The following is a 27,664-nucleotide window of genomic DNA, read 5'->3' on the forward strand; positions in this document are numbered from 1 at the left end:
TGATGAGGTGAAACGTCTTACAGAGGAAAATGACAGACTTAAACGTAAAGCACATCAACAGGTATTACAAGAACGTAGAGAAAAAAGAAAGTCTGCCATAATAAAAATGCACTTGCATACAATTAAGAAACAAGAGAAAAGTATAGCAAAAATGAAGAGAGTTATTCCTAAAATACAAAAACGGAAAAGGAGAATTATGTACGACTACTCCAAACTAAAAGTGAAGGCTACAAAGCTAGAGAGAAGGCAAGAAATGCAAAAAACTGAATACATATTGGAATTGGAGAAGAAGCTTGTATCTACTGAACAAAAAAGCAATGAACTGAAGGAGGAGCTTATCCAGTGTCGGGAAATGAATGCTTTGTTGATTGATACAGCCATAGAATGGAGGACAAAAGTAGCCAGTCTGAAAGGTGAAACACTTAAATTTAAAGAGAATGGTGCCTTCACTAGTGATATGAGGGCATGCGTTTGGGAGCTTTTGGGTTTCCATGTCGCTCAAGAAAAAATTCCGAAAGTTATTGAGGCTGTCATGCAATTGGCAAAAAAGAAATTTGACAAGGTTCCAGCACCAAGTACAATTAGAGTGATGTCGGATGAGATGCTGTGTGTTGCACAATCTCAATTGAATGAATTGTCAACTGTTCATAATTTAAGTCTGCAAACGGATGAAACCCCAAAATTTGGTCAATGTTATGAAGCTTTTATAGTGGATACTGACAACCAAGACTCCTACCTATTGGGTATGCGACACATGGTAGACAAGGCATCACAGACAACATTGGATACACTAAAAGATATACTACACGACATAAATCACACATGCTCACATATCAACAGCACAGACAATTCCGGATTCAAAATTCTCACCAAAATTCATTCCACAATGTCAGATCGAGCCAAAACAGAACATAAATTTCACAACATCTTGGAAACATACCGGAAGGAGTGTTTGCCCCTGTACGTAGATGACTGGGATAACCTAGATGAAGAAATTCAAGAGAAGTTAACAAAACTTCATAAATTCTTCTGCGGCCTACACCTCATGGTGGGTATGGCAGATACTGTCAATGCAACCCTCAAGACAATCGAGGGGTTGCACGAGGTTTCTGAAAATGATGAATCATCCAGCATGAAAACGGATGGGGAGTCAGTGGTGGTGCGTTGTGTCCGGACAGTTTGTAAATCTCTTGCCAGAGGAGCTGATCCAAAAAGTGGAAGGCACAAAGATTGGAAAACCTACTGTGCCAAAATACACCACCCCGAGTACACATCGATGTTGCAAACCTTTAAGGGTAATAGGTTTAACATTATATTTCTTTTGGGTGGAAATGTTTTTTACTTGAAGGAGCATGTACTACAATGTCTACAGGAGGTCCCAGAACCCAAAAACAAACTTGTCCGTGCAGCCATTTCCCTGATGGAATCGCCTTTTAATGTTGCTGGGTGCAAAGCACTAGGTATTTTGCGGAAATTCATAATGATGCCCTTGTGGCGGATGACTGAAAGACCAGGACATATCTTGGAGATGAATGAGCACTACCATCGCCTGAACAACTTCCTGATCAAATGCAAGGATGTAAGCGTTGTGGAAGATTTGATGGATGGTAAAATTACTCCATTTCCAGAAGAACTGATTCAACGGGATAATCTTTCAGAGGCACTGACAATGAACGACGACAGTTCTCCAACTGTAACAACCATACTACAGGCTTGCTTGGCATCGCTACAGCTGTATGTAGAAAGAACAGTTGATGAACACCTTCCTGAAGGTTTATATTGGGATGCTGGTAACGATGTAAGGGATGTGACACGAAGCACCCCTAAGCACAACAAGAATCCAGAGAGAGTGTTTGGATTGCTTGACTACCTGTGCCATCACAGACCAAACTCGTCGGCCCTTTCGAATGAGGCGGTACTAATGTACGTCTATAACAAAACAAGCAACTGGCTAAAAAAAAAATCAACGGAAGAGGTAGCAGATTTGTGTGACAAAGTAAAGTCAAGATCGAGAGAAATGCGAGCACAGTTTAAAGTGAGAGAGAAGGAAATCTTGGAGGCCCACATTAAAAAAAACCAGGAAGAAGCACAGAAACTCAAAGAGAAGAGAGACAGAAAGCTGAAGAAGAAAACAGTTCTAACAGAAAGTGTGATTGACAGTGGCCTATGGCAAACAGAAGAGAAGGTTGATGCGGTAATGCAGGAGTGTAGAAGCGATGCAGAAAGAAAGAGGGCAATCATCAAACAACTCAACTTTAGAAATGAAGTACTTCAACAGCATTATACAGGACCCATTCCAAAAATCTTCAATGCCACATTCACAGACAAATCGGGAAAACATGTACGAACATGGGAGGAGTTGCGAGAGTGTTTACTCGATTTAATCAACGCTGCTCTTTCTGTTGCTACGTCGGTTTCAATTTCAAAAGATACGAAAGAGAGAGGGAAGCTGCCGATGCTTATAGGCAAGACAGTAAATCACACCTTTGAAGATGGAGTAACCTATCAGGGAAAAGTTATTTCACAAGTGCCCGGCTTCTGTTCATGGTTCAACATTAAATACAAAAACGATGAAAGCATTTACTCATACCAACTAATAGACGATTACAAAAATGGCGATCTTGAAATCGAGCCTTCTGAGTGTTAGATTTGACTATAAACATTTTATTGCTAAAAAAATACCATATTTATTTGAATAAACGCTGTCATATTTATTTATTAACGATTAATTAAGAAAACACATTGTATATTTGCAAGATTGTATTGAGCGGCAGACATTGCCGGTAGATCATCTCTCATACAAATAGGTTTTGTACGAGAGTGATGTGACACTTTGTTTTGTTAGTTTTTCAATTTTTCTTTTTTTGTATATATCTCAGAGCAAACATAATTTCTATGTAAATTTTATATGCAAATAACAATAAATGACGAATGAACAGTACTACGGAGGGCGTTACTCAAGGTAGGAATTTATACAAAATGGGGCGTTTATTCAAATAAATATGGTACCTTTAAATATAAAGTTACATACATCTGTTATTTTTTTTCAGTAGTTAGGTAGTTTAACCTAATGTAATAATATGTCTGGTGACTCCCTAGAAGGTGGATAATTTTTGCTATAGCATGAGAATAAAACTTATATTGAAAAGAGAATAGCTTTGTTTTTGTATGCGAACATTCTTAAATATTGAGTTAAATCCATTTGTTTATTTTTTTGTTTACATAAATACTGGTTGCCATGGTAACTTATTAGTAACATACACAATCATTTTTCTTCAAAAATGTGGTTGTTGAGACTTGGTAAGTACCTATAGTATTGGTGAAAAAAACAATGAAGAAATTAAGTTTTATATTCTACACTTGTTTACCTTTTTAAAGTGACATCTTTTTGCATATCATAATATATATTGTATATAAATTATTAGTAAACAAATTAATGTTTGTTGCTACGGTAACTGTTCGTCTTAAAAAAGTTAAAAAATATTTAGTTTGCTGACAATTTGTTAAAACTAAGAGAATAACTTTGTTTTTGTATGCAAACACTCTTAAATATCGATTTAAATCCAATTGTTTATTTTCTTGTTTACATAAATTCTGGTTGCTATGGTAACTTATTTCTAACACATAATCATATTTGTTTTAATGTGGTTGTTGTGACTTGGTATTAATAGTACCTATTGGTGAAAAAACAATGAAAAAAAAAAGTTTTATATATATTCTACACTTGTTTACCTTTTTATAGGTTGACATCTTTTTGCGAATCACATTCAAATTATTAGTAAACAAATTAAAGTCTTGTTGCTATGGTAACTGCTCATCTTATGAAATTAAAAATTATTTAGTTTGTTGACAATTTATTGAAACTAACATAATAACTTTGTTTTAGTAATAAAATATGCTTAAACATTGAGTTAAATCCATTTGTTTATTTTCTTGTTTACACAAATTCTGGTTGTCATGGTAACATATTCGCAATGCCGAATATAATAAAAATTTTGCCAAAATGGGGTCGTTGAGACTTGAGGTACCTATAGGTGAAAAAAACATGAAGAAACTATGTTTTATATAGATTTTACATTTGGTTAAAGTTGTTTACCTTTTTATGAATATTTAATTAGCTTGATAACTACCTATATATACATCTGTTTTGACCAATATTCCTCATATATAAAGTTAACGAAAAATCATGATTTTTTTAATTTTCAAATTGCGATAACTCTGGAACCCAATGTCCAAATTTACTAAGGGAGGTGGCAAATAAAAGCTATAATCCTAACCTTTCTTACTATGCTAAAATGAAGTGAATTCAATGCCTTTCAATTTTTCATGAAATATTGCTACTGTTGGATGTCTGTGTTGCGAGTTGATTGTCTTATTTTTTAAGTGGCTTAGCGGGATATTTGTAAATTGAATCTACACACATGTTATTGATAAATGTTATTATTAAATGGAATTTTGTGTCGTGATTGTTGAATGCTATGAAATAAGTAGAAACTTGTCCTAAACAAACCGTTTCATAAATGTTTTTATTTCAGGAGCCTGGCCTTTTCATTTAGACGGCTTGGCCTACCTAAGTTAGTATAGGCCTAGTAGGCTAGGCCTAATAATATTATACTACTATAGTAAGCCTAGTAGTTACGTAGCCTATATTAATTATGATATGCGGCCAAGCCCTGCCTTCAAGCTTTGTGTGAATATAGGCCTACGTGAAGGAATTGGTTCCATGAATACAGACTACAGTGTTTTTTTCTTTTCATTTATTTGTTTTATTTGTTTCTCTCTCTCTAGGGTGTTTCATTGTCTTTCAAACAATATCAAGGTAGGTAAATGTATGTGTATTCTAGAACTACATTCTGCAACTATTGTGTATTACTAATCAATAGGAAACATGACAATGATGTAAACAATTTTTCTAGGAAGTAAATTCATATATTTTAATTCCTTTTCAACCGTAGGTAAATTAGTATTTTCTGAAATAATTACAATTACAATGCAAGAACTTGCATCTTTGACCTATTTTACATTTCCTATATTTGACCCATTTAATTGTGGACATAATACTGCATAAACTTCATTTAAAGAAAAAAAAACTTTGTTTACGAGCAATTTGAAGACTCGCCAATTTACTGCTTGAATTTTTTTGAATTAGTTTAACTAACATGCAGGTATAAAAAACTAAAGCATCCCGAAAATATCAAATCAAATAGAAAAATAGTTGATATCCAATTGAATTTTAATATGAAACCTCTAGTGGTCTAATGGTTAGTACATCTGCATATATGAAGCAGAAAGTTCAGAGTTCGAATCTCAGTTGGTGCTGCTTTTTCTTCTTCCACAGATTTCCTCTATCTCTGTATCATTTCTAAATTATATATTATAAGATATTCTTGAACAAGGATATATAATTATACTACGCATAAAAATGTCCTTTCCTAGTTGTTTTTTTGTTGTCATTTGAGAAAATCTCTTTTCAATTCATAGTTCAAATCAGGTATTGTATAATATAATAATTACGTAGCATAAAAGGCTGTAGAGCAAAGAAAGTATGTTATGGTAGTGATCAAACTAATCTATTTTGTGCACACATTTTACCACAATAATAAGTACTACACCTTGCAATCAATATTGCACACACTCTGTTCAGTATAGCACCTAAAACCACAGAATCAAATAAATAAAGTACTTTAATAAATTGAAGTTAGGATTGTAATACAGTATACAAAAAGCCCACATAGGCTAAGTTCAATGACCCCAGAAGTAGTTTGTTATCAAAGATTGTTATCAAACCTTTTAAATTGTCTTTTTTGGTGGTTTTCAATTAGAATATAGTTTATACTGTTGGATAAGGAATTTGCCAAGTAAGGGCTTGAAGTTGTTTGTATGCCCAGTGGGTAAACGAATAGAGGAAAATACTGCATTATTTATACATTCTCTTTTTCAATATTATGCATCATTTTACATGTATATAGTACTGTACAGTTACCTATTATACATCTTGTTAATTAGTACCTCAATAGCAATATTTACACTTAATTTTCATTCGTATTCCCAACAATAGACACCGTTTTTGTGGGTAACACTACAGTAAACACACCTCAGTTGTATTACTACTACTATACAAATATTCCATTACTCAGTGTATTAGTTACAGAGTACTTCTGTGAATTATATTTGGTAGTAACTATTATTATTATCAGTGACATTGGTTTCAATACAGAATGCTATGGTATTTATCAAGTATATCTTTTATAGTAATGAAATGAACACTATACAAACATCAAAGTGTATTTGTATTGGATTTACTGACATTGGTTTATATACTTAAGTTGTTTATTTCAATTTTCTGAAGTACAGTATATTTTCACACATAGGCCCTACTTGTAAAAGTACTAAATGATAGGAAGGCCAACATGATTCATTATTTAAGTATATAATTCTTTTTAGTCTATTTAATCGCCATGGTAAGGCATGGTGCACATCAGAGCAATGCTAGCTAGAACATTTTCAAACCATGTATGTTTGACATGAATAAATTAAACTGAAATTAAAATCTTTTGTGACCGTTTAACTGATAAGTTAAGATTGTAATATTTGGATCAATTTATTGTAGCCCAATGGGTTTTCTAAGGACTAGCATGGAGAGATAAGTAGCACCATTCTCCACCATAAGGACTTGCCATTTGTATTTTTCTAGGCCTGCAGTAACAGAAGGCCTGCTTTTCCTTTCCAGGCCAGTACCTTTAAAGCCAAAACAAAAATCAATCTACAGTAGGGTGCATACTTTCAAAAAGCTAGATTGATCGTAGTATTTCTCATTGTCAATACTAATAAATTCCTTAATTATATCAATTTATTTTTATCTTACAATTAGCGAGATCATTCAATAAGCCCATTCTCATTATCAGTGCAATAATATCATTAGTATTGATGTCTGGTTAATTAGTGCTCAATTAGTTACAATTATCGCCCAACAAGACAATATATTAACAATTACAATTCCATCTTTTTGATATAAATTAGTAAACTCTATGTGTGGCATAGTCATTTCAATCTTTGTGATTTTCCTGTAGTAATGTTGTGTTGATATTAATAGCATGTGGTGGGCTAGTGCATTATACCGCCTACATGATACATTAATGACCTTGAACGGACTAATGCTGACCCGTATTGAGTGGATGCTGTAACTAATTGTAAGACGCAACTTTCTATAGGTTGTAAAATAAAACTATGAGAGCACATAGAGTAAAATCTCCAAATTAAAATAATATCACTTTGTACTAAGTAATCAAATAACATTTTACTATAATAAGTGCTACTGCTATGTTATTATGTAATCTATCGATGTGAAGCCTCTCAATACCTAACTATCGGAAAACCCTCTTACCATTAAAATTTTTAAAACACCAGAATTTCTAGGGGAAAAAGGTCAGTTAGGCCAGTCCAGGGGTGTCTAGTAATAGTATTGAGAGAATTTGTCTCTACTAACTAAATGCATTCTCTGTATGTTAAATCATCAATCTCTCCTCACTTCATAGAATTTACAGTATTATTATTACTGTATTTCTGTATATCAAATGTATGTAATACATATTTTGTACTGTATTCCATATTTCCAGGAGGTACGTGGTTCATCACATGTAGGTTTATGAGCCATTTTACTGATAATGCACAATTCTCCAAACCATAGCCTATGGGCTCTCCTACACCATCCTAGTAGTAATTGTCGTCTATAAAATGCCTATGTATTTAAAAATTAACAATTATTAAACTGAATGATTGAACTATATAAAGTGTGCCTACTGTACATTTTTCAACATGGTATGCAGTCTCTATCCCTTCCTTAATTACTGGTGTCAGTCAGCCACAATAATCTGTCTAATATTCCATATGTTTCCAGTAGGAAGTATTATAGATTATTTGAAGTAGGCAAACCTCAACATTTGAAACACTTTATTGTGTCTTTGTAAATAGCCATATTTTTTACATTGTAGTAAAACCAGAACAATAAATTAAACACCTGAACATTTACAAGTTCAATTTCAAAAGAATTCATACCTTTGCTATATTATTAACCAATTATTGTAGGACTTTCCCTGCAAAATTTGAGGAAATAAAACTACTTGCTTTCTTTTTTTAAATCCATTCCTTAAAATTAGTAATAACTGGTGTTAGCCATCATTAAATATAGTGAAAAAACACACTTTTTCCTCATAATAAATTAACTTTTGTCCATTGGTCTTAATTTGGTTAATTTATTACTTTATTATGTCCAAATTTAGCAAGCCTATAGCACCTGTTGGGTCAGATGTATTATATTTGTGATGTGGTCCCCTTCAGGTGTAAATTGTACCCCTTGGAATGTCACTTGATACTTCTTGATATTTACTGATTTGTCATTTGTCACTCATACAGAATATAAAATAAATTGATCCAGTTTCTGAGGCAAAAGTAGCAAACAATCACTGTACCATCCACTACTAATAAACTATACTCTTTACAATTGATGCATGTAAAATAATTATTTTTGTGCAGCAAAATACAATACCAATGCCATAAACAAGAAACAACTTTGAAAGAAAGGCCTATCTATTCTTTAGTTAAGCAATGAGAGTTTTGAAACTAGGCAATATATTTATCATCATATTATGTAATGAGTGGGGAAACTATGTAAATATCAAAATTATATTGGAAATATTAGTGTTTTACTTTAGAGTAGTACCGATTTAGAGTGTTTTAAATATTAAGCTGGTAGGGAAACAAAAAGATTAAGTATAAGCCGCCAAACAAGGCTACAGTGTTAACAAAATACTCCCCAAGGTGTCGTTTACGGCCTACTCTCGCAGGAAACATTGGCTGAGGCCTAGAAAGAATAAAAAAAAATAATAATAAAATTATCTTTTTGGCAGACAGTGTCACCTTTGTTTCATATGCTGCTTCTCAAAACCTATAAAAATTTGCGGTTGGTTCTATGGAAACCTAATAAGTGGTCAAGTGTTATCATTCATTGGTTTTTATTGACTGTAAATTGAAAACATTTTATTTTGTAATTTAAAATAAGTTTATTTGTAATGTAAATTCGATTGTTTTTTTTTTATTTTTGTTTCATTAAATATAATTGTTCGTTTTTACTAATGAATTCTTCATTAGTATTATTTCATTAAATAACTCCTAATTTTCGTTAATAATAACAATGGAATTAATCCATGTTTCAATAACATAAATCTTGCATACTATTTCATGGTGATTACCCTTTTTGAATAAATGGTAGAGTCCAATAAGTCAAGGGAGGCGTGTCTTAGAACCATGTGCTGATATATGGAAGGAAGTGTAAGGACAGAGTGCGGATGTTAGGCAGCAAGTCAGAGCTTCTAGCTACTCCATCCACGCCTTATTCTAATCTCTTCAGGTAGGCCTAGCAATAGATATTTTTTAGCTTTTTACTTTCTAAATGTTGACTATTATTTGTTGTTATCGAATAACCATAAATGTTGTTCTTTAGTTTGAATTTGTTTTCATAAAATAATTAAGTTTGTATGGACGGAAATGGGTGAGGCCGGTTTACCTTCAATGTTTCAGATGGAATCCACCCCCATAAATTATGAGAAGCATGGATTACAGATACTGTATGATATTATTGCATAGAATTTGTAGATTAAATTTAAATCAAAATGAACATAATTTTCAATGAAAATAACAGGAGGCTCACTAGCAGGAAACAAAACTTAAAATTTATTAGATATGTGAGTAATGTATGTTTACAGGTAAATTTGTTGTTAAAATTATTATTTGTATTTTAAAATAATAATTTACAAACTTCTAAATATATTGAAAGATAAAATTCTGTTATTGTATTCCAACAATATCTTGAAATATTAACTACAGGTCACCTTGCCCAGAAAATTTCATTTTTAATAATAAATTATGTTAACTGGCTGTATTTAAAAATGAATTGAATTGAAGGCGACAGGTAGGAATGTTAGTGCCTCTATCCTTATCCAACAGGTTACTAAAAGCACACCTTTTCCTGTTATTATGTCTGCAACTATTTTTGTGTTGCAACAAAAAAACCACATTATTTGATACAGTTGCAATTGTGAACAAAAAATTAAAAGAAAAGAAAGAAATAATATTCGAAAACTAGGGCATTATAACTTGGTTTATTATCAAGTTATTTTTATTTGAAAACAGAACTTGTGAGTTATTTCAGAAGAGTTGTATTACTACTGTACTAAGTTAAAAGAGATAGGCCTATCTTGAATCTTTGTGCAGACAGGAAATATGTTTTTTATTTCTGGTTACAGGGATAGGTTTGTCATATTTTTACTTCAAAGTCTATAGAATAATGGCCAGCAATAATAGAGACAGTATGTTGTTCTACCATGGAGTTATAATAATTATTTTATAACTCCATCCATGATTCTAACAAGTACTTACTAACTGTATAGGAAAAAATCTAGATATATGTGAGTTATTAATAATGATAATAATAATATTTATTCGGCAAAAGTTCTTAAAAAGTACTATTTACATTTCATCTTGCCAGGAGTAATAATAGGCAGAAACCTGCTCTTACTCCATTATTACTTGATCATCATCATCATCTTACTTCATCATATTACTGTGTAGGCCTATCTTGATCAGGGAAAAACGCCTTAGTTTTAATACAGTAGTTTCTTTTTTCATTAATGATGTTGAGGTCTGGAAATTCCACTTCTTCTTAAATGTACCATCTGCAGTCCAATGTGGTGAGGTTGTGCCATTCCTCATATCTCCAGTGGTCATCAAAAACTTCCATCAAGGTTTCTGTGACCAATATGCCTATTGTATAGTATGTATTCCTGATTTGGTTTAGGTTGCTTTATCCCTTTTAATAACAAGTTCATATAACCTGTAGCCGATCATATTTCAATGAAAACTCTCTTGAAAAGCCATATTTTAGGTCAATTTAAAAAGTGAAATCCAGGGTTCATAGATTTTCAATTATCAATACAGTTTGGAATGGAAAGTATTTCATCAGATAATCATCACAATTTTATATTTTTACCTTTAGAAATGTTAGTTATATTTGTTCCAAGTTGTTGCTTTTGTAAAGAGGCAATTTGGTTGGTACAGTAAGTTGGTTATTTCAATGGTGATGAATCAATTAATCTTAATGATGATTGGTCAGATAATAAGGAAGTATAGGTCACCAAGGTTAAAGTTCTGTTTCAAGGTCTATTTCATCAGGTCATTCAAGTTTGCCTCTAATCATTTCAGTTTTAAACCATCTACAATATTACTACTACTTAAGTATACTTAAATTAATTTTATATTTTATTAATAAAATTTAATTAAATTAAACCCCATACTTATACATAGTGAGGGCCCCAGTTACTGCTGTTATAACTGAGTAAATGTGCGATGTACCTATCAATCGATTTATATGTCTTAAATCTATTGAATATTAATACAGTAGACCACTATACAAAGTTGTCTATTGGTGATGAGTCAATTAGATTAGTTTCAATGAGCTATATGATATGCTATCTGTCATTGGATGCTTGTTAATTACATCATCCTTCTTTGACATTTAATGATTGGTCAGGCAATAATGAACTGTATGTTACTTAGGTTAAAGTTCAGTTTCAAGTTGTTTTTTTCGCTATACTTTGTGGATTTTTTTAGAAGTTTGGTTGTAACTGACTGAACTTTACTTACCATATTCTTGATTTACTGTCAGACTTGCAAAAATTTTAAACTATATTAATTTTGTTTGCATGGAACATTAAGTAGATATCCTTAGAATCATGCAAAGTTACAGTGTTCTCAAAAGGAAATAAGGGATGTGTCTCAGAATACTGTGTTCACAGCCAAAATGACCTCGCTGAAAAAGAAGGTCACTAGGGTTATTTTTGGAGTTAACAAACCAAATAATCCCAACCCAATTTGACCCACATTTTTTTAAAAAAGGTTATTGTTATAACTTGGTATATTAGTAGTAGATAGATTTAAGATCCACGTTCCAAAAAGCTCTGCAGAGTTGGCATTTTCCGGTTGGGTACATCTACAGTGTATCATAGGTGAAATATCATGCTTGATATACCAAACACACACACTTGAAAGAAGTCAAACACGCTTTTGTCACAGAGTTAACGCATGAAAGTTTAGGATTAATGGATTAGCAAAAGATACAAGATGTAGGAGGAGGTGGTATATTGTTTGATACGTTGAAAGATTAAAATTGCAATTTTATTGTAATATTGAATGATTGTACAGATTTATGATTTGATTAATAAAATATAGTCTTAGCCTACTACTATCACCACCCATTTGTTATTTACCTGTGTTAAAGATTGAGGAAAACATGGCAGCTTTGCATATCGGAGGAAAAGTATGATCGTTGTGCTGTTTGTGTAACACACTACATAATAGTGTAATTTCCAGTCAACTAGAGGTGCAATTTACCATGACTTTTATGTGTGAGAGTACCATTTCTGGCCATCTAGGGGTGTAATTTAACAATTTTCGCTTCTCCACAAGCCCCACCATGGGGTGTCTGTGTGGCTCAAATACTTGGTATCAAATTAGAAACCTCCCCCCTCCCCACTTTGTTAAATCCTTGATCCGCCCCTGATATTTTAAAATCTATTTAAAGATAAACTGCAGTGTTATTCCCTATATTGACTACGTTTGTACTTGTGCTTGGGTTGGTTCTTTCATTCTATACTATCCTTAATTTCTCTAAATTGTAATTCTACACAGTGTACTACTAACTAGACAGTGTAAAGTAAACCCTGGAAAAAAACATTCATAAAAGAGGGTTGCTATCAATTTATATAGCTTCCTTAGTCAGCGTATTTGAGGTACCTGGGAATGTAAAGAACATGCTGTAAATACATTTTCATTTTCTCTAAGGTTCTTAGTGATTATTAAGTAATTAACTCTCTGCAAATTGTATGATATACTTTGTGAACAAATGACTGTATGGCAAGCCTTTACCTGGTGTGATATCAATGCTATCTGTCAGTAAATCTGAAAAAAAATGATTACATCTCTGTCTAGTTACAAAAGAATGACAGCCAGGGGCTTAGTTATTCAATAGATGGCATACTTTATTAAATAATTGCATTGTAGGCTGTACTATGAAAGCTCCAGATTTAATAGTGATTTTGCTATAAATTTGTATTTATAAAGAAACACCAAAAGTACTGCAAGGAATTCAATGATACTTCCATATAGTAGTACAGATATGTTAATTTAGGTTTAAAGTATATATTATAACTAACAATAAAAGTACAAGTGATAAACATCTTTACACACAGTACCAAGTGGTCTTTGGGTGCTTTATTGAAATGTAGTTTTGTTGGAATACCTTACAAGTTAAAAATATACTTTATTTCTTCCTCTACAGTATCATATCCTTGTCTTACAGTATACCTTGATATATACAGTAAGTCTGTACCTTGATCTTGAAACATTTGACGCATGTATATGTATATATATGCGTCCCTTCCATGAATAAACTAATTAATAAGTAAGGAGAATACTTCATAATATTGTTGTGGTCAGACTAGTGTTCCTTGAGCTATTTACAGTACCTGCTATTAAAATAAAACAAGCAATATAGGTTGAATTGCAATTGAAAAGCCATGATATTCACATACAGAGTAATTTATACATGCAGTGCAAGTAATAAAACTATAAAGTGAATGATTGATGGTCCACTGTTTAAAGGCTTACATCACTAAATTATTTTTAGCACAAAATTTAATAGCTTTTAACATGTTAAGCATGAAACATTTATTAATATTTTCAGCAAGATTTGATAAATTCCAGTCAAAGGTACCAGTACCAGCCTATATATTGGTGGATTTAAAATGTTGATATTAATGTGTCTATGTGTGTCTTAATGCTTACTTTCTTTTGTTTTTATATTCTATTTTGATATAAACAAACTTCTTTAAAAGGTTAAATACAAATCAATCAAATGCCTTAATATATAATGTTCTATGTTGTATTATGTTGATACTGCACATTAAAATGTTACCACGAAGCAAACAAAGGCCTTGATAAATGCTCTTTACATCTCTTATGTTGATAATAAAATGATTTATTAAGCGCTTTGTTTGAAGTCTTTTTTTTTTCAAGCTGATTCATCAAGCTTAAGAGTACAAGACATAAGTGGTGCTGAGTTGTGCTTAGTCCCTAGTGATCTTTATGAAGAGATCATCAAAGAGCTGTATTATCCATTCTGTTTCACTTTGCAAAGATTTATGACCGTACAGTCAAGCTTTAGATTTAATAATAAGAGGAAGTATATGAAGTGTATGACCTTGTATTAAACATCAAGTTCTAATATTTAAAAAATGAAATATCATAATATTAAATACAAATATTTAAAGATATACAATACTATAAAGTTTATACAGTACTTACAGTATTACATTTTGTGAATTAAACCATGCCCTTATTGACGGCAACATCCTAACACACCACAGTGATCAGGGTATGTCAAGATGATGTGTTCAAGAAACATTGAGGTGGTGTTTTTATCCCCCTTCACATCCCCCTTATGCCCGAAGGTGTTCCCCTCAATCTCGGTTGTATCTCTTTTCAATTAGAATAAGAATTTGTTGGAGTTACCTAGTAGCCACTTATTTTACTACCTATAGTACTATAGTACACCACTGTAAGTTGTAATAAAGTTGTTTAAATATTTTACATTTACACAATTTACTTGACATATTATTAGCAAATCAAGTTGTGTAAAAGTTGTCATACATTATATAAATTAATGGATTTGCTATCTGAATTGATTGATGTATTGTATAGATGTTAAAATTGGTATTTAAAAGCGATTTTGACTCCATTAGTGCAACATTCAACTGATTATAAATCATGAATCCAAAAAAATATACATGTAGGTTCATGTTAAAGTAAAACTGAATCTGTGAAGAATGTGATTCAAAACATAATGAAATAATATTCCTGTGTTCCTTTTCCCGTAAACCATGTTAGATTTAATTTGATCCCCAAGTCGTGTGTTCGCCCTAATTCCAAAAGAATTTTGGGCAAAACTTCAACTTCAAGTCCTAGTACTTTTGAAATTAAAAATAGTTTGAGTGTAGTAAATAGGTTACAATCAAATATTAAAAACCCAATTTCCATTTTAAACATATCTTCTATGCATTATTTTGAAAATCTATCATTTTTGTACCAGAACACATGATTTAAATTAATTTGCCAATGCTGCAGTGTTTTGATTTTTGAGGTTGACAGGTCCAAGGGGAACATCTACGCATACGAGGAAGGTTGTCTTGTCCACAGAAGACTGAAGATGCATTTCGTTTTTCTTCAAACCCAGCAGCTAAATTCATGTTGTAACCACACTTGCATATTCATGTTTAACCAAATAAATGAAGCACAATTTCAACTTTGCAGGCACCAAGGCTTTAATTTACGCAATGTTAGACTTAAACCTGATCTCCAAGTCGTGTGTTAGTCCTAATTCTTACAGCATTCTTAGGCAAAACATCAAATTATTGACAGCGTTGCCTTTTTACCCACTTTCAATATAATTTTTTTTTTGCTTAATTTCAATTTCCTACTATGCATAATCTGACTCACTTCAACTTTTCAACTCAATAAAGTAAAACTATTTATTTCCGTAAATTGAAATTTTGATTTCTTGAGGAAATAAAACATTATCCCTTATTACTTGACTTCACCTTATATTTAATTTCTGAAACTAAAAGTTGATCACAAGTATCACTTTAATTGTAGGATGAAAATGATAAGTTAAAATCATCCATATTCCTTATTTAGCAGTGTGACTGTTACTAACTATTAACTGACAATATTAAATTAGTTTCATAAAGAACTGTAAGTACAGTACTGTGTATGCATTTCATTTTTTAGTTAGGAATTATTATAGAGTATCCATAATAAATAAGAAATATTTCTTACAAAAAAACCCACTCGACTTTTTGACGTACAATAACAGTTTGAATTACTGCCTACAGTGGTTGACTTATTCCATGTTGATGTTGTGCAGCATAGTTTATTAGTAGTATTTGACTTTATCGATATTTTATGTCTTTGCTATTTTATGTCTTTGCGTTTTCTTTGTTAAAATGATTGCTTACAAATCATTCCTGTGATATTTATCCCAGTGTGTATTTATATTCAATTATTTTAATTTAAAAATGATACAACAAAGTTCACTAAATCTGTATCGGTAGACCACAAGACTTAAAACCAGGTCCTTGGAGGCAAGCAAATTAAACTCATAAAATAAGAATTACATGATATAATAATAATAACTAATAGTGTTCTCTTCTCGGTGAGTAAACCATGTTTTTGGAAAACCACAAATGATGAAAAAAATTAGAAGGTTATGTGGAGGTGGTTTATCTGCATGAATCATATTATTAATACTTTAGATCATAACCAAGTTGCTTACATTATGCTGTTATCATTTGTATCTTGTGTATTGTTGTACCATACTTGAGTTTACAAAGGCGTCAATCCATAGAGCTGGTCAGTTTCAATTAATATATTCTTCATTTAATTTACGCCTTTCTTTTAACAACACCTCATCGTATTATCTGTACTGTGTTCACATCTTACTTTAATAGTGAACTACATGTCTTTGTGGTATAGTACTATGATTTTTTAAGGTTCAGTTTTGGTATTTAGTTCGGATCGGAATAGAAAGATGTCATTAGCACAAAACAGATTACTAAAACCATTCAAGATTTAATTTTTGTAAGGAAAGGTAATGATGTAATATTTGTTTCCTCCAACAGTTCTGAAAGCATCGTTTCTTGAGGCAGACGAGGAAAAAAAAGGTGTTATTGACGTTAATCTTGTGCCGCAGCTTGTACGCAAGTTACTCGGTATTCAACCGGTTCCGTTTGACAATAATAATATCACTTTTCACGTACACCGTAACGGAAAGAACGGTAAGTGCATTTTTATTGAGCTTTATTTAGCAAAGTACAGTAACATTTAATGTCCCTATCAGTCATGTAATAAACCCAAGGAACTATTTATTATAAGCCGGGACAAAGTCTATAATCTTCATCAAATCTCGATGCTGCTTTTTACAGGTCTCTAGTGATATCACAAGAATGTTCTTTACTGAGCATTTCATTTAAAAACAACATGCTCGCTTTTCCTCATTATATTTACTGCAGTATTTAATATTTCCTAATATGAATTGAAAACAGGAACAACCACTTCCTTGTCTACGTTGCTTAATATTAGCTGGCCCGGCTCTTCCTGGATTTTCTGATTCCTAGAGGTATAATACAAAATCTTGTTTAAACCATTTGGGTTTTAGAACTGGAGTTATCCCCTAGTTTTAAGTGTGAAACAGAGTCATATAAACTCCCCCTGAATACAATACAGTACCGTCTCAAGTTACTATATGCGTACCCATTTTGATATGTGTGAGAAGACACAATTAATGTAATTCTATAGAACTCCTCCTTTGAAGACCCTTATTCAAGGGACACCCCTAGTAAGGTGACACTTTACACAAATTATTTTAATTTTTTGATTTACCGTTGCTAAATTAAAATAATTAAAAAAACATGTTTAAAAAGGTATTAAGGAATGAACCGGAAATCTTAAAACCTCAAAGAATGAGACATTCAAAGGAAACCAATTGAAACACTTAAAGAATTAAAATGTAATCAACTACAAATGCTCCATTAAATATTGATAATTTGCACAATTTAAAAAGGTCAATAGATTTTGAAGCTGTTTGGGTGATTCTATTTTACTGAAGTATAGTTGACATACATTTTATACAGTACAGCGGATTAAACAGCATCGAAACACTTGGTTTCTTGTCTTAAATCAATATTTTGGTTTAAATGCCAAACCTTTTTTTTTATCACAAGTAAAATTTACACATTGAAATATGTATACATTTATAGCAATGTCCTTGGGAAAAGTACAGTACAATAATTCTTTCAAAGTCCCTTGCACTGCAGTTAGAAAAGGTATTTGATTTCATGAGTATTAAACTATAAGATTTTTAAACATTTTGATCACTGCAAGAGAAGTAGAGTAAGGCTTGAAAAATATACCAGAACTTTGAGCTTGCTCAAAACACAAGGAAAATCTTTATTATTGAATTTTTTTTTCTTTCATTTTGCCATCCAGTGTAAATTTCCTAGAAGGGAGAATTTATAAATTGTGATTACGAGTCTATGTTTAAAATTTATGATTAGGTGATGAGATGGCCATAAGGAAGCGTTTTTAAGTTGTGATTATAAACAATATTGTTGGTGGTAAGACCCTTGAGCCAGATGAGAACACCTGTAACCTTGCCTGATAGGGATGTGGTTTGTGGGGGTAGAAATAACACCATCTAGGCAGTCATGTCTTATTGATGAATGATTGAGTTGTAAGCTTGTATAAACACATTACTGATGCGCTGTGGGCTTAGCTAAATGTATAGAAAATAAAATAACAATACATTTGAGCTAGAGAACAGATTCTTTTTCTTTCATTAACAGTTATATCAAATTTACAGTATAGAAATAGAAATGAATATGAATGTAAATCTACAAATACATTACTGATGATGTACGGTAACTAAATGTATATTTAGAGAGAAAATAACATTGATATACATTTAAGCTAGAAAACAGATTCTTTTTTTTTTTCATAGAGTTATTGTAGGCCTATAATATCAAATTGACACTACTATAGACATAGAAATAGAAATATATATGAATGTATATCTACTTGCAAAAATCTACTCTCTTGTGTCATGCAGGGTGATAAAGTTTCCATAGTAAAACATTCCCAATGGATCTGTTTAAATGTCAGTAGAGAGAGTGACACTTATTTTACTGTAATATTAGTAAACCATGTCATTTGAATAGTATTGTTACAGTGTATATACATTGATTGATTGTACAAATAATTACATTTCTATCTATTGAGTGCTTGGTTGTTACGATTCTCATGGTTCTGGGTTCAAATCGTGTGATGCCAAATGTCCTAATTTATTCGTGTGACGTGTTAGCAACTCCTCAATCATGCCACATAAAATTGACAATCACGATTTGAAATAAATTACTTTTTCATTAAAACGATTTTTACTATAGTTCTCGCTTGTATTTATCGTGTTTTTTTAAACGATCCACGTGAACCTGGAGTTTTTTTATTTCTCTCGGCACACTTTGTAATAACTCTTTAAATGAACTAGCCCAAGTCGATCATGCATGACTCTGCTCACTCAAGCATTCAGTCGTATCTGTGGATTTGTGATTCACCAGAAGGCTTGGCTAGCCAGACTGTTTCCATCTGCTGTGTATAAGTTGTACTACTTTTTATCATACAGTTTTTAAAGCCAACACCCCTGACTGATTTCTTAGAATAGTGTTTACAGTATCCTCTTAACCGGTGAGTCTTTCAATTTTGTATCTTTATAATTAAGTCATTTTATGTTATAATACAGTATGCAAAAAATAAATAAATAAATTTAAAAAAATGCTATAATATAAGGAAGATTTTAATGTGTTAGTGTACAGCAATATCTACATAATTTTGTCATTGATTATATTATTATGTGAATCATTTTGTAGGTAGGTGCATTGAGGTACAAATTAAAAATACATTATGTTCATCAGTGAATAGTGTCATAATTAAGAGTATATTAATTTGCATAATTTGAATACTTAATTAATTGAAAGTTTGACTGTGTTGAACTTTTAACAAATAACCACATCCTTTGTTTAAAAGTCATTTTGTCTACTTTATGGTTTGTGTGATGATGTTACGACTTCTACAGAAACAGGATATTTTTTTTTTATTTATTTAATGTTCATCTATTCAATCTTTTGTATTCAAAATGTTTGGGTAAGGAACCAAAAAAGTGGTTTTATTCTCTAGTTACGCTGACATAATTTATTGTACATCCATAGTTTGTTTTTTTTATTTATACATACAGTATATTTTTTTTTCATTTATTCATATTGTACTGTTTTTATTAAGCCACTTTGTTTGTTGTTTACTCAAAGTTCCAATGTCAAGAAAACTGGTTTTACATTGTGTGCTTTAAAACTAATACCAGCATTATTACCGACGTGGATAGAAATCTATAAAAATAGATTAGATTGTAAAATCCAAGTCAATCTTCAAGATGAGATAAAGTTCTACTAGTGTATAGAGTAATTCAATTAGTATTGTCATGGCTAAATAGATGTCACTTATGGTGACATTTCAAAGAATCTCATTTATCTACTGATGACACTGTGTTTATTACAAGGTTGTAACCTAGAACCTTAAGTGACTCAGCTAATAAAGAAACAAATGTTTCTTGATATGTTTTGTAATTATCTATGGGAAAAAACATCTTTGTTTTAGTGTATTTGAGCATAAACGTATTTGATGTAGTTGAGGAGAAAGATGGCCAAATTATTAAAAGCTTTTTTAACTTTCCCTTCATCATCCTGATTTTTCTATAGTATTTGCACCGCTTATTGTTTAACTTGAGCAGAATATAGTCAACTCCCAATACACCCAGGGCCATGGGCTAGTCTAATTTGTTTCATTTTACAGAAATTCTGATATTTCAAAAGACAAATGTCAAATTTTAATGGTAAAAAAGAATTTGGACCTTTTGAACATCAAGAAAGTCTTCGTTAGAGAGAGTTTCCGGTTTTTAAAGAGTTTGAAGTTGGGAGAGCCCACTGTAACCAAAGCTAAGAGAGAATAGAATGTCAAATATATTTTATAGGAATACCAGGCATATGACTTCTAATATCTCCTAAAATATTTATACTTATTTACAGTTTATTTGCCAACTGACTTAATCCACATATTTTAATTGAGGAATCTGTCATTGCAGACATAAGTACATCTTGAGATTTACTTGTAAAAGGATTTAGTGAGAATTGAATAAGTATTTATTATTAAGTCGGCAAACAGATGTTCATATTGAGTTTAGAAGCGGCACAACAGACATAGCTGAGTTACTATACAGGTAAAGCAAGACATTTTTAGACTGGGCTTCTGAAATGGCAGGCAGGGAAGCTAAACCAATGTTTAGCGGTGTTGTTGATGATCATATGTGTTGTCAGACTGGTCAAGATAAGACAGAGTTGTGAATTATCACTTCGTGGTGGTGATTTAGAATACCTCAATCAGATCTTGTTCAAGAACAAAATTGATTATATTAATTAATAGTCGTAATAGTATTAATACTAACATTATAGTGGTCCTTAATTGGAGGTATTCAGTAATAAACCACTTTGTTTCGTAAAATTAGGGTTTTCTAAGATTTACTAAGTGTTTGTGAAGGTACATAACAGATGGCCGTTGATACAAGTTTACTCATATCATGACTGTGTGTGTGTACTTACTGAGAGACAAGGATGTGGAAATTTGTTGCGCGAGTTGAGCACATGTGTGTGTGTTAAGTGAGTCACTTGTGTGATGATTGTCACAGATGAAGACAATGGCAATTAACAAAGCTGTGTTTGTACTTTTTAGTACTACTATTTCATACTATTTTGGATTATTACAATGTAGTCTCTAACAACTGTCTTTCTGGGCATGCTTCTGTACAACCTCGAAAAGAAGCCCACCTTGAAAAAAGCCCTCTGTACATGAGGTATTAAATTATCCTGTGGTTTCCAAAAGTAATCTCGAAAAGAAGCCTATCTCAAAATCATAGTATGGGCTTCTTTATTATTATTATGATGATAATCAGTTAATTAAATCATAATGTTTATTGATGCGGATTAATTAATAAATCAATAATTTTGTAACATTGTAGTGAATGTTATGTCAGCTGCCTAACTATTTCTGTTTACACGTTATCATCCATAATATCCCATATGAAGCTCTTCCCATTTTCCCAGGGTTCAGAATCAATTACATCAAACCGTTCATGCCTGACTTTCTTTTGTTCAATTATCAATTGTCAGTGATTTGTGGTTAGCAGTGTAGTAGTATTCTGGAGGCTTGTGTCAGCATGGGCTTATATTTGAGGGGCTATATCTGCATTTTATTTGGGCTTATGTTTTACGATACAGAACTTTATTACATTAAAATTATAGTAAAACCCCTCATTTGGGACAGTGCTATCAAGGGGACTTGGGTTTAAAGCGATGAAGAACAACATATGGGACACCCCTATTTATTAATGGATTGGTTTCCAAATCTGTCCCCTTAATAGAGGCTCTACTGTATTTTCATAAAGAAATGCACAAACACACCTACCGTTGGCATACTGCTATTTTAACTACTTACAAATGTGATACCCTAGTACAGAATAATTGAAATGCAACTCAAGAAGTTAGTGCCATGGGCAATGAAATATGAAAGTGAATACTAAGTGTAGCAAATACCCCTCGTTTAACTTGTCAAGCTAGATCAAACCTAAGAGATTCATTATGACTCATGAAGGCTTGGATAATTGATTCAATACTCGCAAGAATTTCACCGATTACATATCATTATCATAAAAATAAGAAGTCTGAACAGAATCTGTGAATTTGACAAGGCAGTGTTGCTTTAATGATGTGGATTATTAAGCCAAACTTGAAGTTCTTGATTGATGCATAGTAGTATCATGTGGATATAAGTAAGCCCTGGCCAGTGTTAATGAATGTACAGTATATTTTAAACTATTTTACCTTACCTTAGAAGTTACATTACAGTTTGTCATGTTTGCTTCTCCATACCTTCCTAAATCCAAATGCTACAGTATTTTCAAACTGCCACCCACACTTGGATTTTTCTACAAACACCTGTATGCTAAAATAATATTATGAAATTACAAAGTGGCATTTGCTCATAGTACAGTGAACTACATAAACTGGACACCCTTGGACTGGTCATTGATGTCCAGTCTGGAAAGTTTGCTTTTTAGATTGCATTTTATACTGCTAGATATTAATTCTAAAGGTATTTTAAATTTCTGGTCATCCATGGTTGCAAATATGAATTTGTAGAATTTCTCGATCTCTAGTTGCCTGGGGCAATAAGCGGCTAGCAGCACATTTCATGATTAGCATATTATGTTACATGGAATTTGCTGCTAAATCTCACATAATTAGTACAGGTTCTTACAAGTCATGTTATCCAGGGATGAGTATATTGTGACTTAAGGCAATATTAGGGTTAATAGTTCAGCAAAGAGTAACTTCACCTCTTTTTCGGCACATAACATAAACATCCTAGGTGGAAAACTTTATTATACTTTCATTTAGTGTGGTGTTCAATTTTTTTTCAACCTTAAAATATTTTTAAAGGCGGGTGAGTTTGAAGTGCAGAAAAATGTTTTTTTGTTGAGTGCAGCTTTAGCAATGTTCATCATATCACAAAATTACTTTGTGTTTATTTACACTATCAAAGTGTATGTGACAAAAAGTGTGATGTGTCCAAATATGGTAGCAATGCACCCAAATTTGGTAGTTATATGACATCATCATGTCCATATATGGGCACATCACATTTTGTTGTCGCATAAAGTTTGATAGTGTAGACAGAGCTTTAGCTTGAAAAATATTGTAGCTTTTGCCTACTGAGTAAAACAACTAATGTTGGTCCTGGTATATAGATTTATAGATAGGTTTATTTCCTCTATGTTAAAACAAAGCATTACACTTTTTAAGCCTAAGTGGGATCAAAGTGACTTACAAATTGTAAATATTTGTCCATATGTATAATTCATGCGTTGTTGAACATCATCATTTCCAAGTATTCCTATTGTTCTCAAAAGTTCATATTATCGCATGATACTGTATTGCTTTCCAATAATGACTTTCCATTTCCAATTGTACCTTTGAAATTTCCACCAATTGAAATTTTGCCTTGAAAAAACAAACAAATTAAGTCACAGGAAACATAGGTACAGATAATAAATAATATTTTCTATTGTTACAGTGTAAAGATAAATGAAGACAAACCTCTTGCCTTCTGTACCTACAGCCTATTATTAATTATGATATATTTGCAGGTGATTTGAAATTTGTTGATTTTGTAACAATCATGTCAGAGACGATGGCTCAGACAACAGAATGGGGCGCCCTCAAGACTGAAGTAACTGGCTACGTAGGAATCGATACAATTCAAGAACAGATCAGACGCAAGGCATTAAAACGAGGATTTGAGTTTAATATTATGATGGTTGGTAAGTAATAATAGTGTGTAGTATGTTGATATTTATGAAAATGGTATGGTCATTAGGCCGTAATGTGCGTTAAATAAATGCTTGGAACCTAATAAAAACCTACTACCCAGAACCTCTCATTTGTGACCCTTAAAAGGGACCCTTTTCCAAACGAGGAACAATATATATTTTAACACTACAGCCAACCCTATTAAAGTGACACCCCTCTTAAGGACACTGTTGGTTCCCGAGGATGTCAGAAGCTACATACAAGCACTATGCTAGTTTTAGTTGTGCTACTATATGGTTGGAAGTCAATATTAGACACAGAGTCATACTTAAATTGGGTCACAAAGGCTACATCAGCTTTCTTGAATGTGCTGTATCATTCAACTAAATTAAAATTTTCATGGAATTAATTTGTTTGATTCAGCCCTATTCCAAGAAAAGCTTCAGTAAAACCCTAGTGGCCAATAGTAGCTAAAAGAAACCTTATATCAGCTTTAAGGTTTCACCAACTTAAATCAAAGATTTCCCTTCTATCTAATAATAGATTTCGAGAACAATTACAATGTAGGCGTCAGTAAGTCCTAATACTGAACTGACTGCATCCCAAATACTGCTGTGACTTTTATTTTCTATTAAATAATCCTGACAATCTGAACACGATTGAACTTCAACAACTTTTGAGTAGAATAGTTTCTATCATTTTGATTGTATTTCAAGCAATTTATCTGTTTATAAAATACAATGAAAAGTTTCCCAACCATTGCACTTTCTTTCGGTTATCAATACATTTAATTTTAGGGTGTATTATTAACCTTCTTTTTCATACAATAACAATTGTATTTTATCACTGTACTCTCGCTTCCCTGATCTTTACGTTTGACTGTTCCAGGTCACAGACCTCCGGCGTTATTCATTTAAAAAAAACTTTATCAAAGTATGAGTAATTGGGTAAAAAATTCACAAAAGAAAGATTAGATATAGATTCAAACCGGGTTATCTAAAAAATCAGTTCAAACTGCTTTGGTGGGTATACATTTACATTGCGGTGAGACTAGTACAAAAGATACACTGGGATTTGGGTGTTGTTGAAAATGTTTGAAAGGAAACTCTTAAAATTAAAAATGTTTTTTTTTTTTTTTGCAGGTGCCAGTGGTCTGGGTAAATCTACATTAGTGAACACACTTTTTAAAGCCAAAATCGCTAGACGTTCATGTTTACCAGAAACCAATAAAGAACCTATCATTCCAAAAACTGTAGAGGTTAAAGCTATAAGTCATGGTAAGAAAAAGTACTGTGTGTAAGGTATTGAAAAAAACAACAAATGAATGAAATAAAAGGAAAAGGTGTGATCTACAGCAGGATGTAAGAACACTGTTGCACTTGTAGTATACCTGGGGAAAGTTTATCTGGGAGAAGAATTAAAAAACACCTGTATTTCGTTAAAAGTAAATGTTACAGCAAAGGGAAGTGGTTTTAAAATGTGTATTATATTTACTGTCGTCTTTCACTTACTATCTTTTGTTTAGCATTAAGTCAAGGGCATAGCAGGGGTTTTGTTAGTAATAGGTAAAAATATATGCTAGCAGATTTCATCCACCTATAGTATAGGTAATTAACAATAAATGTGTTACCACTTGGTCAGAATATAGTATGCATACTCATCCATAAGTTGGTACATATTTATGCACAGCTAAAGTGAAATGATCTGTAATGTGTCTTTTTAATCAATCATGTGGTTTTAATATAACATTGATTCTACTATAAGTATATATATATATTTTTTTCTGTTAATCTTTTTATAGTAATTGAAGAGAAAGGTGTGAGGTTGAAGTTAACAGTAACAGATACCCCAGGATTTGGTGATCATATTAATAATGAAAACTGGTAAGTAAACATACTCATGCAGTTATAAGCCCAGCCTGGGTTTAAGACATCTTTTGAGTAACTTGGGTTAACAATAGGTGTATTCGACTGGTCACTCGCAAATACTTTCTTATTAATAGGCCTTTTCTTATGAATCTCCAACTTTATCTATAACTCCATCTATAACTAGTAAGATTAAAGCACATGTTTTACCTTCTAATTTCTCTAGCTAATTTGAAATACCTAGTTTAATCTCTTCCGCTTGAAAAGGTTAACTTACTGTAGTTCAATGTATGTATCCATGTATAATTTTCTAGGCATAGATTTATGACACCTGGTAACTACAGTAGTTAAGTACTGGGCTAAGTGAGCACTTGGTATCAAGTGGCAGAGGATGCCAGGAGCATTGCTTACCCTTCTGACCCTCTTATTACAAGTAACTTAAGATGACTATATGAAGCTTCTACTTCAATCCCCTTGTTGTTGGAGATTTATAGTTTTGTTCACTATGTGAATTTATCTTTTTCAATGAACCATTTATTTAAATTTAAATTTATTTTTTTTGGTAGATAATAGTTTTTTAGATTTTGTAGTAACTTATTTCCATCCACATCATCTCTCCTTCACCGTCATTATTACTGGTATTATCAATGGTAATGTAACACCTTCATGGTTACGTTTCAGCACCAGAAAATTGTCTCATTTATTAGTTTTTTTCATTCTCATTAAAAAAAACGGTTGAAACCCAATATCTACAATGTGTAATTCCAAGCTTTATAAATGTATGAAAACTACTGTACAACCATATCTCATAGTTTTGATATGTTAAACATTAGCATGAAAGCCATTACGCTGACCCAGTAGGAAATAGGGTGTTATCCTAGGCAGGATGTGGCATGAGGCAGAGTATGTCAGGCCCACTACATGCTTCCTTTAGCAAGCCACAGATGCCTACCACCTCAGGGAAGTCATAAATTACTTTAATGAACTTTCATATTGATATCCTACATTTACCTACTAAAGCTTTGAATTTGTGTGTTATATTTCTGATTGTAGTTAAAATCGTTGATTTATACAGTATTTTAAAAATATATTATGTATATTTTAAAATAGAAATATCTCTACATGAGAGAACTTTGCTCTCCAATTCTTCCTAAGCAGGGCAAATTTCTCCTAAGAGTAATAAATAAATCTTGAGACTATTTGGTTACCAATACATTTATTATGTGACTATTATTTTAGCCAATGAACAAATTCATTCATTCATTCATAGTAAATAGGTGACATTATGTCCATTAATGAATATTCATAGATTATTCTTGTATATTAAGTAAGTAAGCCTCTTTTTGTTCCTGAACCTAGCCCTTTGTCTATACTTCCCTCTTGAAAGAACACATGTATAATATTTTATTAAATTTAATTATGATGTTTTAATAATAATGAAATCAATTTTTTTGTATAGTTGGTTGCCCATAATAGAATACATAAACGATCAATATGAGAAATATTTGTCAGAAGAAATTAACACAAGTCGAAAGAAACACATTCCAGACACCAGAGTACATTGTTGTCTCTACTTCATTGCACCAACAGGTCACAGGTGAGTAATTACTGCAGTTACTGCAGAATGTGTGCAGAATGAATTAAATTATGTTAGTTAATATCAATAAC

At 32.0% G+C, this 27,664-nt stretch overlaps 1 protein-coding gene across 4 annotated transcripts in view; it reads left to right on the forward strand.

The window, feature by feature from the left end:
* Nucleotides 1-27,664, forward strand: part of LOC144839503 (neuronal-specific septin-3-like) — a 34,547-nt gene that overhangs the window by 2,498 nt on the left and 4,385 nt on the right. For 2 of the 4 annotated variants that reach the window (XM_078694891.1, XM_078694889.1), the window contains exons 2-7: nt 4,789-4,819; nt 16,788-16,943; nt 23,969-24,142; nt 25,274-25,408; nt 25,933-26,014; nt 27,456-27,593. In XM_078694891.1, the coding sequence (XP_078551017.1) occupies nt 24,001-24,142; nt 25,274-25,408; nt 25,933-26,014; nt 27,456-27,593 (497 nt within the window). In that variant the 5' untranslated portion in view covers nt 4,789-4,819; nt 16,788-16,943; nt 23,969-24,000. Of the gene's footprint in view, nt 1-4,788; nt 4,820-9,276; nt 9,407-16,495; nt 16,519-16,787; nt 16,944-23,968; nt 24,143-25,273; nt 25,409-25,932; nt 26,015-27,455; nt 27,594-27,664 lie in introns of those variants that run through there. The other 2 variants (XM_078694890.1, XM_078694892.1) reach the window with 2 other exon arrangements.

The sequence above is a fragment of the Antedon bifida genome, chromosome 4 (genome assembly GCF_963402885.1).
Source record: "Antedon bifida chromosome 4, ecAntBifi1.1, whole genome shotgun sequence".
Lineage (NCBI taxonomy): Eukaryota > Metazoa > Echinodermata > Crinoidea > Comatulida > Antedonidae > Antedon > Antedon bifida.